General features: G+C 35.5%; 2 protein-coding genes across 2 annotated transcripts; both read left to right on the top strand.

The window, feature by feature from the left end:
• Nucleotides 774–2,466, top strand: LOC109722379 (senescence-specific cysteine protease SAG39-like). The gene is made up of 2 exons (XM_020250429.1): nucleotides 774–1,370; nucleotides 1,635–2,466. The coding sequence occupies exons 1-2, from the start codon at nucleotides 923–925 to the stop codon at nucleotides 2,216–2,218; spliced, it is 1,032 nt and encodes a 343-aa protein (XP_020106018.1). The 5' UTR covers nucleotides 774–922; the 3' UTR covers nucleotides 2,219–2,466.
• Nucleotides 13,075–14,860, top strand: LOC109721993 (senescence-specific cysteine protease SAG39-like). Its single transcript, XM_020249833.1, has 2 exons — nucleotides 13,075–13,939; nucleotides 14,179–14,860. Exons 1-2 carry the CDS (start codon nucleotides 13,498–13,500, stop codon nucleotides 14,760–14,762), a joined length of 1,026 nt encoding a protein of 341 aa, XP_020105422.1. The 5' UTR covers nucleotides 13,075–13,497; the 3' UTR covers nucleotides 14,763–14,860.

Genomic DNA, 15,129 nt, shown 5'->3' with positions numbered 1-15,129 from the left:
TCGCGTGCCATTATTTTTAAATTCTTACTCTAGAATTAAACAATTTTTTTTGTGAGATACCGACCGTTTCGACCGTTTCTCCCTTCGTCGTCGTTCGGTTGACCGGGTTACGGCACCATGGGAAACTAGATATTGTGTTTTTTCGGAGAAACGTGGGAAACGATTGTGTTGACCCAAGTCTCGGTACATACCTTAGTTTCCAAATTAAGCAAAATCCTAGAAGCCTTTGTAGACACGACTCTCCAAAAACTCCCACTCTCAATGTCTTAAAACCTAAAAAGTTGATGCTCTCCACAAACATTGTTTTAAAATTAATCCGCTCTAATGAATCTGATTTATTTTAGACTTAAAATTTAAATGTAAGATATAAAAGTTCACTTAACACAAGTCTCATTTTTGAAAACGTACCTATTACACAGACAAAACTCAACTGTTTTTAAAAATATATTGTTTATTTATTATATAAGAAATAAACTACTAAAATATAAACATAAATTTTAAATATGTTAAGCTTTAGTATTTTGATACCGTGTTAAATTATGAAAATCAACTGAACAAAAGTTTAAACTATCAAATAACTGAGGTTTTAGTATGTATATTAAAGAGTAATTTATATATATCTTTTTAAGATCAAGAGTGCTTAAGAGTTAAGGAGTCCATTTGATCTGCTTCTTTCGTGGCTCGCTCCACGTTAACGTCGACCTCCGCATATTAAAGTCACGTCAATGCATTTACCCAAGTCCGCTTCTCATTTCCCGCAAATCACGGGGAACGTTGAATTCACGTCTAAACTCAAAAACCCTTCAATAATCCTAGCCCTATATAAACCCTAACTAGCCATGCAAAAATATATACACAACTAACTACGAGCATTCACCACTACAAACTCACTAATTAACTCTATCAAAATTCACATACCAACATGGCTTCTAGTACTGCTGCTACCCGCTTCCTCTTACTCTTCTTCCTCCTCTCGGCGGCGTCGGCCACCGCATCGGCCGCCCGCTCCACGAGGAACAGCGCGTCGACAGCGTCCGTGCGGCGCATGCACGAGCAGTGGATGGCGCAGCACGGGCGCGTGTACAAGGACGCGGCCGAGAAGGAGCGGCGGTTTAGGATCTTCAAAGCGAACGTCGAGTACATTGAGTCAGCCAACCGGGCCGGCAACCGGTCGTACACGCTCGGCCCCAACCGCTTCACCGACCTCACCAACGAGGAGTTCAGAGCCTCGTACCTCGGGTTCAGGCCGACCCCACGCCCCGATGCGGCGGCGCAGTCACCGTTCAGATACACCGACAGCTCGACACCGGATAGCATGGACTGGAGGTCTCAAGGCGCAGTTACTCCCATCAAAGATCAAGGCAATTGCGGTAATGCCGGACAAAGATGATATATATATATATATATATATATATATATATATATATATATAATTCAAAGACGATTATATTCATAAAAATATAGTAGTCGATCTCTCTCAATATATATAGTCCTGACACTTGCACTGCTTACTTTTAAGATCAATAGATTCTTTTATTGAAGTATATGATTCTCGAAATAAAATTATGCGAACCACACACGGCCTACTACATGAAATTGGATAATATATACATAGTATATATGTACATATGCAGGATGTTGCTGGGCATTCTCCGCGGTGGCGGCGACAGAAGGGATCACCCAGATCAAAACAGGGCAGCTGATCTCCCTGTCGGAGCAAGAGCTTCTCGACTGCAACAATGACGGCTACTCGTGCAATGGCGGCATCATGGACGGCGCCTTCCAGTTCATCGTCAGCAACGGCGGCCTGGCGACCGAAGACGCCTACCCATACCAGGCAATGCAGGGCACGTGCAACTCAGCCCAGGCGTCCTCCGCAGCCACCATCAGCGGCCACGAGGACGTGCCGGCGAACAGCGAGTCGGCCCTACTGAGCGCGGTGGCGAACCAGCCGGTGTCCGTCGCCATTGACGGAGGGGACATGAATTTTCAGCACTACCAAGGCGGCGTTTTCACCGGCCCGTGCGGGACGGATCTGGACCACGCGGTCACGGCCATCGGGTACGGAACGGCCGACGACGGAACTAAGTATTGGCTCATAAAAAACTCATGGGGAACGGCGTGGGGCGAGGATGGATACATGAGGATCCAGCGAGATGTGGATTCTTCCGAAGGAATGTGCGGACTCGCCATGCAAGCGTCTTACCCGACCGCATAATCCGAATGCATATATATATTATTACACTATATATATATAGGGTTACTATATATGGCTTTAATTCTAGTTACTAGTAATAATAAGAATGATTGGAGATATGTATAATAAGCTTATAAAAATTAGAACGCATCTGTTTGGTTTGGCCACGTACTATCACATTTGAGAGAGAGAGATATATGTTACAGCCTCTATGTATGATGTTTACAAGGTATTGCTCTTTTAAATAAATGTTGCGGGCTTGTGTCTTATGATGAGCTCTTTTTCTTTTTTCTTTTTTCTTTTTTCTTTTTTCTTTTTTTTTGGGCACACACAGTACTCTATGCCTTTGTTTGGTTGGGGGTTAAGAGGTTATTCCACCCCTTAACCCCCATATTATTCCCAAACGCTCTCAAAAATAGGAGGGGTTAGCTAACCCCATCTAACCCGGGATAGCCTATTTTGGATGGGATTAGCTAACCCCACCAAACCCTAATCAAACACTATTTTCTATTCATAATAACTCACTATCCTTCTTATCCCACCTACTCCAACCAAACACTATTTTTCACTATTCTGAACTAACTCCCAACTAAATACAAAAATACTCTAACCCCATCTTAACCCTGAACTTAACCCTATTCCTGGAATAACTAGTTTTTTCTTAATCCCAAACCAAACGGTAGCTATAAGAATTTTACACTCATTCCATCCATAATAGTAGGTAATATTTTTTTTTTTAATTTGTTAAAAACAATAAAAATATGTTAAAATTTTTACTAAAAAAAATCAGTCTTTGAATAAAAGAAATATAAATGTTTTCCTAATTTTGTGAAGTAAGTAGCATCAAATAATTTTGAATGCATTAGTTATATTGCTAATGTGGCATTAATTGCCAATCAATCATATTATTTTTTTTGAATTTATCCGCATAATTATAATTGTTAACAAAAATATTTTTATTAACTTTTTAAAATAATATTGTGTGACTGCTGCATTGTAAAATTTCTTGAACCTAACACTGCTTATTCCTCAAATACAATTTTTGATGTGACATTCATGAGGTGTCGACCAACAACATGCCGAGGAAAAATTTATTGGCTGGACTAGACATTCTCCGTTATAATCCCAAAATTAGCCCTTAAAATTTGATCATAATGGCGTTCAAATTTATTGGAGAATAATTTTCCATTTGAAATATGAAAAATTTACTTTGGAGTTGTTTGATTGCAAGCAATTACAATTATACTAAAATTTTAATTGTATCTGGTTTGTTGCATATAAATATAACTAGCGCATTTAAAGAGACAAGGCAACTCAACTGTTGCAATTGAAATTACGTCCAATTTAGCCGTAATTTTAAATTTTGCAACCGAAAAGAGTAATTTTAAATAAAAAGTTTGCGCGTCTAATAACCATCGTCTAAACAAACAAATACTTTTCAGGTCGGTAAAATTCCGAGGCCATGTATCACCTACATATCTTATTTCTGGTTTTTCCAGGATGGATCATGGTAGGGAATAGATCTTTCTCCTGCTCACTTTCTTTCTAGGCTTCTGAGGCTTCTTCGTTATATTAAATGAAAATAGACAAAGTTCGTAAATGAGGCAAGTTTGAAATGGACACAGTTGAACAAGCAAGTTCAAATGAAAGGTCCATAAAGAAAACATATGGCAATTCTCCTTACAAAAACAATTCAATAATAGCCTCTAACACCATGGGCATCAAACTAGCTAAACACCAATACAAAATTTGACTTACCAAGAAATCTTGGCAATCTTGTAGGCTATGAAGTTGAAGAAATGATCTAATTCAGCGAAACTGCTAATTAGTCATGGATCAATGAAATCCTTATTTCCTATATCTCTTAACACCACTGTCACGTCCCGAATTACAGCGAAAATCTGGATTATGTCAACAGACCTGCCGCAAGCAGAAGGATACACTTTATACATATAAAGCGTCAACAAAAACTATCCAAAAAATAATTAACTAAACTCTAACAGCAGGTGTTAGAATAAAATAAAACGTATATACTATAGCAACACTGTAAATATACAATCATTGCCACACCAGTCCTTAAAATGGTACAACATTCTGACTACTTCAAACCTCAAAACGCTGTACAAGCTGCTATATACACCGCTATGTGATCCAACTACACACAGAAGGAGAATAGTAGCAGGACTCTAACTAAAAATTGTTAATAATATATTTCATGCATCAATTAGATACTAAATAAAATAATGTAATAACATCAAATTATAATGACCGACTTAACATCCAATCATAATGGCCTAGCACGGCCGTCGGGCTTGGATGGCGTAGGCCATGCTGGGCGGGGCCGGGCTTCGGTCCTTTAATATTTTAAAATTTATTAAACTATTTCAAAATTTAAAATTTTAAAAAATAAAATAATTCTCTTTTTGCCTAATATGCTAGATAAAAAAAATAAAATTTCTTAAAATATTTATAAAGTAATAAATCTTTAAAATAATTTTAAGCATAATAAAGCTATGAATTTTTTTAAAAAAATTGCTTTTTTTTTTTTTTTTTCCTCGAAAAATAGCTCTCCTTCCAATAAGGGCCTAGGGCCTAGGCCTTAGGCCTTTGCCTTTCCCCACCTTGGGAGCCTGTCTTTGTCTTTCTCCACCTTGGGAGCCTGGCTCCCAAGTCCCAAGGCCCCAACATCCAAGAGCCCGCAGATCGAGCCACGGGCCTCACTACTGGCCCGGCACGGCCGAGGCCGATAACGAGCCATGAGATGTTGGGCCTACGAGCCGCGGGAGACCGGCCTAGCACGGCCCGGAGAGCCAGGCCGGGCCGGCCTGGAGTGCCGCACGAATGATACAGTAGCCATGCTGGGCCACGGCCTGGCCCGGATTCGTGCCGAACCGCCGGCCCGTTTTACACCCCTAATATAAGTATAAGTGCAGAGCAACCAAAAAAAAAAAAAAAGGTGTCCGCTAATATATCAAATTACATAGACAAGTGTTGATAGGATAAAATAGAACAATGATGCCAAACGTTTGTGTATGTACAGCGTCATCAATCTTGCATAGCATCATTAATCTTTGTATATTTTGCTTCATAAACTAGCAAAGGACATAATGTATGCACAAGCGATTTGTACGCATAGGGAGAAAATTTTTTTTTGGTATTAGTTTAGTTCAGATGGGTCTTCCTACCGGTCATAGTATTATTTTAGCTTGGATGGGTCAAACCTGCCTGTCTTGGTATTATTCGATCATCATTCCTTTTTGGGGAGTATTATTGGGCCATCATTCTTTTTTTTTAGAGCTAAAACTATAGAAAATTTTCTTACCCTTTAGTAGCCCTGTTCGAATTCATACATAAAAACAAATTGTGTACATTTCTATCATTATTCTACCGTTATTTCAATTACACTTGATAATTGAACTAAATTGTAAAATTTTATTGGATTTTGTGGGGCGCTAACATATATATGCCATGTAGGAAAGAGGTACTGCGTAGAGTGAAAAATATTTTAATTTATTTTATTTCTTAAATAGAGTTATTATTTTATTTACTTAACATATTAAAAGATTATTTTAAACTCACTTGTAGTCGAAGAAAAGTAAATTTTAACGATCTTACTAAGTTATTTGGAGATATGAGATTGGATGCTTATGTGGCACTAGATCATCCAATATTATCAAATGAATAATTTGGGGAACCTCTTGGAACAAATTTTGTTGGAAGATTCCCTATAAAAAAGTTGTCCCCGTCGTTTAGTGGTGGTCCCTGATGAGAATTGTTCACCATGGGAAACTATTGTGTGGACCCAATTCTACGTACCTCAGTTTTCAAAGATATACCCTTCGAAAATAATTTTTTTTAATTATTTCTGAGATAGGTATAACTTTGGAGCTAACTTTGGCGATACTTAAACAGGAATAGATCAATTTTTTGTTTCGATAAAAATTAGATTATTTTCGAGAATAAATAAATAGCATTTGAAAAGTTAGATAGAAATAATAGGAATAAGAGTTATTATAGGTTTAAAATAATAATATTTTATATAACTAATTAACATCAAAATATTAATTAAATAATAATTTAACAAATTAATTAATCAATTGATAATCATGAATACTATTAGATAATCATAAACATTAAAAAATAAATTAATTAGGATATTAATTAATTAGCTATGAGTATTGTTAATTAATATATTAACTAACTATAAATAATTTGATAAATTATAATAATTTAGTATATTAATATAATAAATTAATTAGTTAATTACTTAATTAGTTATATTGGTCAGAATATTAATTGATTAATTTTTTAATTAGATAATTAATTATTATGAATAATAAATTAATTTACTAAATAGTTAATTAAATATTTATTATAGTAATAAATCAAGTTGGCTAATTATTAATCTAGCTAATAGGTTAATAAAATAATATATAATAAATTAATTAGTAATATTTTATTATNACACATAATAACTTTTATTATTCTATATTATTATATTAGCCGTGCATCGCACGGGTCAAATTAATAACTATTGACTTTTTAAGATATTTATTCTATACTATAATTAAGATTGATAGAATATTTTTTTATTTGTTAAAAAATATAATGTTAATTAAAATATTTTTCTCTTATCATTACATAATAACTTTTATTATTTTAAATTATTATATTAGACGTGCATCACACGGGTCAAAAACTAGTTACCGGACTATTATACAGTAAAATTCAATTCCACGAATAAGCCGCTTATTCCACAAATATAATTCTTGACGTGACATTCATGACGTGTCGACCAACAACATGCTGAGGGAAATTATTGGCTGGAATAGACTTCCTCTTGCTATAATTCGAAAATCAGCCCTTAAAAATTTAATCATAATAATGATGTTCAAATTGATTCGAGATTAATCGTACTCCATTTGAAATAACAAAAAATTTACTTTGGAGCTGTTTGATCTAATGAAATTACAGGTATATTATAGTTTTAATTTGTGTGCAATTCTAAGTGTGGTATTTAGTTCAATATATTTGAATTTAATTAAGTGCATTTTAAACTAGACAAGGCAACTCGACAACAGCAATTGAAATTACGTTAAAATTAGCCGTAATTTTAAATTTTACAGCTAGAAAGAGTAATTTTAAACAAAATGCTTACATATCTAGTAATCAACTTCTAAACAATTTTCTTCTAAGAAAAAATTAATCTTCCCTATTATATTCGGATGCTGTATCACCGAAAATAACTCAATAATAACGAAGCCCAAATACTTCAAAGTATTCTGACCTACCTCTATGCTTGTATAGTTATAAAATGTGTAAATACATGCAACTAACCTAGTTATTTATAGTCGCAGTCCTCGCTTCAAACTACGTCTAACCAAACAAAATATTTGTATTTACAGTTTCATGCATCTAACTACTTTTCTCTCGACAAAGATAATTATTTATAAAGATGGATTTCACCCTCTCGACATCGAGCAAATGCTGGGTCGATCGAGGAACCCCTAACTTGATCTGAAGCTTCATCTGGTCTGAATTAACGCCCGGTATCGACCCTGCAAGGGAGTAAACCCAGATCTTCATATTAACTCATCCCAGCCACTAAAATCCTTCAAATAAGATTCTTTTCACCACCAACCCACAAAAACCAAATTAACCAATAGACCCTAATTCCCCAAAACACTTAAAAGCCTCCGATCAATTATCACCAAGGGCAGCAAGCACAATCAAGCATGCTAGGCACTTCGTCGTATCACAACTACAATGCAGCTAAAATTCCCCCAAAAGATCAAAAAAGAAAAAGCGAAATAGAGATCATCTTGAGATCGAAGGAGCCGATCCTCGGGCCTGGATGGCGAAGTGTAACTAACTCAGGGATGTAACGTGGGGCGTGCCGGGCCTCGGGCCTGGATGGCGCAGGCCGGTCAGGGCTTCATGCCGGCCCTTTAATATTTTAAAATTTACTAAAACTATTAAAATAATTTAAAATTTTTTTAAAAATAAGATAATTCTCTTTTGCATAATATGTTAGATAAAAAATAATAATAAATTTTCTTAAAATATTTATAAAGTAATAAATTTTTAAAATAATTTTAAGTTTAATAAAGTTATAAATTTTTTTAAAAAGGTTTGCTTTTTTCGAAAGATAGCCATCTTCCGATAAGGGCCTAGGGCCTAGGGCCCTAGGTTCTTGTCTCTCTCCACCTTTGGAGCCTTGCTCCTCAAGTCCTAAGGCCCCAACTCCCAAAGACCCGCTGATCGGGCTACAAGCCGCACTACTGGCCCGGCACGGCCTAGGTCCATAACGGACCGTGTCATGCTGGGCCTACGAGCCCTGGGGGACTCGCCTACCATGGCCCGGAGAGCCGGGCCAGGCCGGCCCGGCATGGATGCTATAGTTGCCCTGCCGGGCCACGGCCCGACCCGGAGTCATGCCGGGCCGCCCGGCCTGTTTTACAACCCTAATATAAGTGTAAATGCAATATCAAATTATATAAAATAAGTGTTTACAGGATAAAAAAAGAGGGCTTTTTTTGCAAATAGCCCCCTGACAATTTTTTTTTTTAAATTAGTCCTGTCAAAAATTTATTTGCAAAAATAGCCTTGGCCCTGGCCCTGCCACGCAAGCGCCACGTCAGTGCCACGCGGGCGGTGCTGGGGCCAGGTGCTTAAGTTGAACACGGTGAACCATTCACCGTGTTCAAACACGGTGAATGGTTCGCCGTGTCCAATGCGTATATTCGAGACTCAGCCATTTTTTGGCTAAGTCCGGGGTATTTGTATTGGACACGGTGAATGGTTCACCGTGTCCAATATAGTTCACCGTGTCCAATACAAATACCCCGGACTTGGCAAAGTTTAGGTATTTGTATTGGACATGATGAATGGTTCACCGTGTCCAATACAAAAATCCGGACTTAGCCATTTTAACTCCGGATATACGTATTGGACATGGCGAACCATTCACCGTGTTTGAACACGGTGAATGGTTTACCGTGTTCAACTTAAACACCTGGCCCCAGACCCGCCCGCGTGGCGCTGACGTGGCGCTTGCGTGGCAGGGACAGGGTCATATTTGTAAATAAATTTTTGATAGGGCTAATTTTTTAAAAAAAAATTTGTCGGGGGCTATTTATAAAAAAAGTCCTAAAAACGAACAATGATGGCAAACGTTTGTGTACGTACAGCATCATCAATCTTGTATAGCATCATTAATCTTTGTATATTTTGCTTTATAAATTAGAAAATGACATAATGTTATAGACTAGTGATTTGTACGTGTAGGGAGAAAATTTCTTTTTGGTATTAGTTTAGTTCGGGTGGGTCAGACCTACCGATCTTAGTATTACTTTAGCTTGGATGGGTCAGACCTACCCGTCTTAGTATTATTCTATCATCATTTCTTTCTAGACAGTATTATAATTGGGTCATCATTCTTTTTTTTTTTCGAGCTAAAATTATAGAAAATGTTCTTGCACTTTACTTGCCCTGTCCCAATTCATACATGAAAAAAAATTGTGTACGTTTCTATTATAATTATTCTACCATTATTTCGATTACACTTGATAGTTGAATTAAATTGTAAGATTTTATTGAAGTTTGTGGCGCGCTAACATGTATACATGCGAGGTACACCGTAGAGTGAAAAGTATTTTAATTTATTTTATTACTTAAATAGATTTATTAATTTATTTACATAACATGCATGTTAAAAGATTATTTCAAACTCACTTGTAGTCGAAGAAAAGTAAATTTTAACGACCTTACTAAGTTATTTGGAGATATGAGATTGGATGCTTATGTGGCACTAGATCATCCAATATTATCAAATGAATAATTTGGGGAACCTCTTGGAACAAATTTTGTTGGAAGATTCCCTATAAAAAAGTTGTCCCCGTCGTTTAGTGGTGGTCCCTGATGAGAATTGTTCACCATGGGAAACTATTGTGTGGACCCAATTCTACGTACCTCAGTTTTCAAAGATATACCCTTCGAAAATAATTTTTTTTAATTATTTCTGAGATAGGTATAACTTTGGAGCTAACTTTGGCGATACTTAGATAGAAATAATAGGAATAAGAGTTATTATAGGTTTAAAATAATAATATTTTATATAACTAATTAACATCAAAATATTAATTAAATAATAATTTAACAAATTAATTAATCAATTGATAATCATGAATACTATTAGATAATCATAAACATTAAAAAATAAATTAATTAGGATATTAATTAATTAGCTATGAGTATTGTTAATTAATATATTAACTAACTATAAATAATTTGATAAATTATAATAATTTAGTATATTAATATAATAAATTAATTAGTTAATTACTTAATTAGTTATATTGGTCAGAATATTAATTGATTAATTTTGTAATTAGTTAATTAATTAATATGAATAATAAACTAATTTACTAAATAGTTAATTAAATATTTATTATAGTAATAAATCAAGTTGGCTAATTATTAATCTAGCTAATAGGTTAATAAAATAATATATAATAAATTAATTAGTAATATTTTATTATTAGATTAATAGTGGTATAAAGAGAATGAATTGTTATTCCACTAAAAGGATGGAACAATCATTTCAACCCCGGACGGGTTATCTTGAAATAATCCATTAAGAGTGAGATTAAATAAACTCATTAATCCATTAAGAGTTATCCCCACTATTCCGCCAAACGGGGTGATTTTTTGCCAGAATATTTTATCCCGGTCAAACCTTGCTATTCCCGATTATTCCGAAATTGTAAGGGATTTACAATTCCACCATTTTGGTGGAATAGTGTTATTATAATGTTTAATTTTAAACATAATTAAAATTATAAATTGAATTAAAAATAAATTATATAAATATAATATGTTATATATCATGATACATTATTTTTATTATAAAATTATTAATTATAATATATTAATACATATTATTTATATTTAAATATTATAATAAAATTTATAATAAATTATATTTAAATATTATAATAAATNAAAAAAATTTTGATGCTTGCATATATTAATATTTTTACTAAATTTTATTTTAAAATAATTTAAAATTTGAATTTAAATTAAAAACTTAAATTTGGATTAAAAGTATAATTTTTAAATTTCAAATTTGTACAAAAAATAATTTTAAAATTTTAAAATTTTAAATTTTAAATTTGAATTTAAAATTTAAATTTAAATTTTTAATTTTTCAATCTGAATTTAAATTTTGAATTTTAAATTAAAAATCTAAAATTTAAATTTATGATTTTAAATTTAAAATTTAAAATTCAAAATTTAAAATTTAAAACTTTATATTTAAATTCTAAAATATAAATATAAAATATAAAAGTTCTAATTCTAATATAAAGAATGGGATGATATCATTATTTTTTATTTATAACTATCCACTTTAATTCTGAAAATATAAAAGTTCACTTAACAGAGACCTTACATTTGGAAAACCTAATACACAGGCAAAACTCAACTGTCTTTAAAAATGTATTATTTCATTATATATATGAAAAAAATCCGCCAACAGTTTTATTTTTTAAAAAATATAAAAATGAAACCATAGGGACTAACTTGGTACATTTTAAATTAATCACAAGGCAATAAAGTAAAAAAAATGCGAAACCATAGGGATGGTATTTGAAGTTTACCCAAAATTTTTAATTCTTGCACTTTAGCCCCGTCCCAATTCATACACGAAAATAAATTGTGTACGTTTTTATCGAGTATTCTGCCATTATTTCAATTACACTTGATAGTTGAACTAAATTGTAAAATTTTAATGGTCTTGTGGCACGCTAACATGCCGTGTAAGAAAGAGGTACAGCGTAGAGCAGAAGGTATTTTATTTTAGTATTACTTAAATAGAGTTATTATTTTTCACTTAACATGTTTAAAAAATATATTCTAAACTCACTAATAGTCGAAGAAAAGTAATTAAATTTTAATTATCTTACTAAGTTATTTCGAGATATGAGATTGGATGCTTAGGTGGTAATAGATCATCCAGTGCTATCAAATGAATAATTTGGGAAATCTCTAGAACAAGGTTTTAAATGTCCGTCGGCATGGATCGTATTCACCGTGCCGTACCGTACCAACAAGATATTGACACGATACAGATCCCGTACTGATGGCACAACTCAAAACCTTGTATTCTTTAAATTAGTGACTAATTTTCTCAATAAAATTTAAAAAATGTGATAAAAAAATATAATAAATAGTTAGAATATTTTTATTGCTAAAAAAAATAAATATTTTATGTTATTATGGGTTGGCACATAAGAATTTTTTTGATCAACATATATCGATCGGTACGATTCGGCACGCATCATGCCGTATCACGCCGACAAGTTGTCGGCACGATCCGTGCCATGGTACTTAAATTCTTCTCTAGAATTAAACAATTTGTGTTGTGAGATACCGACTGTTTCGACCGTTTCTCCCTTCGTCGTCGTTCGGGGGTGGTCCCTGTGTAGATCGGTTGACCGGGTTACGGCACCATGGGAAACGATATATTGTGTTTTTTTCGGAGAAACATGGGAAACGATTGTGTTGACCCAAGTCTCCGTACATACCTGAGTTTTCAAATTAAGCTAAATCCTAGAAACCTTTGTAGACACGACACGACACGACAAATATAAAAGTTGATGCTGTCAACAAACATGATTTTAAAATAAACCGGCTCTAATGAATCGATCTGATTTATTTTAGACTTAAAATTTAAATGTAAAATATAAAAGTTCATTTAATACAAAAGCCTCACTTTTGGAAACCTATTACACAGGTAAAACTCAACTGTTTTTCAAAATATATTGTTTATTTATTATATAAGAAAGAAGCTACTAAAATATAAATATAAATTTTAAGTATGTTAAGCTTCAGTATTTTGATACCGTGTTAAATTATGAAAATCAACTGACCAAAAGTTTAAACTATCAAATAATGAGGTTTTAGTATTTATATTAAATAGTAATTTATATATATATCTTTTTAAGATCAAGAGTGCTTAAGAGTTAAGCAGTCCATTTGATCTGCTTCTTTCGTGGCTCGCTCCACGTTAACGTCGACCTCCGCATATTAAAGTCACGTCAATGCATTTCCCCAAGTCCGCTACTCATTTCCCGCAAATCACAGGGGAACGTTGAATTCACGTCTAAACTCAAAAACCCTTCAATAATCCTAGCCCTATATAAACCCTAACTAGCCATGCAAAAATATATACACAACTAACTACGAGCATTCACCACTACAAACTCACTAATTAACTCTATCAAAATTCACATACCAACATGGCTTCTAGTACTGCTGCTACCCGCTTCCTCTTACTCTTCTTCCTCCTCTGGGCAGCGTCGGCCACCACATCGGCCGCCCGCACCGCGAGGAACAGCACGTCGGCGGAGGAATCCGTGCGGCGCATGCACGAGCAGTGGATGGCGCAGCACGGGCGCGTGTACAAGGACGCGGCCGAGAAGGAGCGGCGGTTCAGGATCTTCAAAGCGAACGTCGAGTACATCGAGTCCGCCAACCGGGCCGGCAACCGGTCGTACACGCTCGGCCCCAACCGCTTCACCGACCTCACCAACGAGGAGTTCAGAGCCTTGTACCTCGGGTTCCGGCCGACCCCACGCCCCGATGCGGCCGCACAGTCGCCGTTCAGATATGCCGACAGCTCGACACCGGATAGCATGGACTGGAGGTCTCAAGGCGCAGTTACTCCCATCAAAGATCAAGGCAATTGCGGCAATGCCAGACAAAGATGATATATATAAAAATACAAAGACGATTATATTCATAAGAATATAATAGTCGATCTATCTCAATATATATGGTCCAGACAGTTGCCCTGATTATATTTAAGATCAGTAGATTTTTTATTTAAAATATATAATTCTCGAAATAAAAATATGCGAACCAAATAGGGCCTACAGGAAATTGGATTATATATATATAATACATATGTATATATGCAGGATGTTGCTGGGCATTCTCGGCGGTGGCGGCGACAGAAGGGATCACCATGATCAGAACAGGGCAGCTGATCTCTCTGTCGGAGCAAGAACTTCTCGACTGCACCGGTTCTAGCAGCTCGTGCGACGGCGGCACCATGGATGCCGCCTTCCAGTTCATCGTCAGCAATGGCGGCCTGGGGACCGAAGCCACCTACCCGTACCAGGCAATGCAGGGCACGTGCAACGCAGCCCAGTCGTCCGCAGCAGCCACCATCAGCGGCCACCAGGACGTGCCGGCGAACAGCGAGTCGGCCCTGCTGAGCGTGGTGGCGAACCAGCCGGTGTCCGTCGCCATCGACGGAGACGACATGAATTTTAAGCAGTATCAAGGCGGCGTTTTCACCGGCCCGTGCGGGACGGATCTGAACCACGCGGTCACGGCCGTCGGGTACGGAACGGCCGACGACGGAACTAAGTATTGGCTCATAAAAAACTCATGGGGAACGGCGTGGGGCGAGGGTGGATACATGAGGATCCAGCGAGATGTGGATTCTTCCCAAGGAATGTGCGGACTCGCCATGCAAGCGTCTTACCCGACCGCATAATCCGTGTGTATATATATATATAGTTCGGCTACTATGCTATTAATAGCACGAAGCACTTGGTGCTACTAAGTTTTCCGCCGTTAGATCTACCCTTTTGATCATTTTCACCCGTTAGATCATACTATTAAACCAACCACCCACTCAACCCTAGGGGGCCCACATTATCCTAACCATAAATCTCTTAATCCAACGGTCAAAAACTTGGTAGCACCAATGACGTGGTGTTATTAATAGTATATTAGTCTAGTTCTATATATATATATATATATATATATATATATATATATATATATATATAGAGAGAGAGAGAGAGAGAGAGAGAGAGAGAGAGAGAGAGAGAGGGTTACTATATATGGCTTTAATTCTA

This window comes from Ananas comosus, linkage group 16 (genome assembly GCF_001540865.1).
Source record: "Ananas comosus cultivar F153 linkage group 16, ASM154086v1, whole genome shotgun sequence".
Taxonomy (NCBI): Eukaryota; Viridiplantae; Streptophyta; class Magnoliopsida; order Poales; family Bromeliaceae; genus Ananas; species Ananas comosus.
Note: the sequence above shows the minus strand (reverse complement) of the source record. Positions and strands in the feature narration are given on the sequence as shown.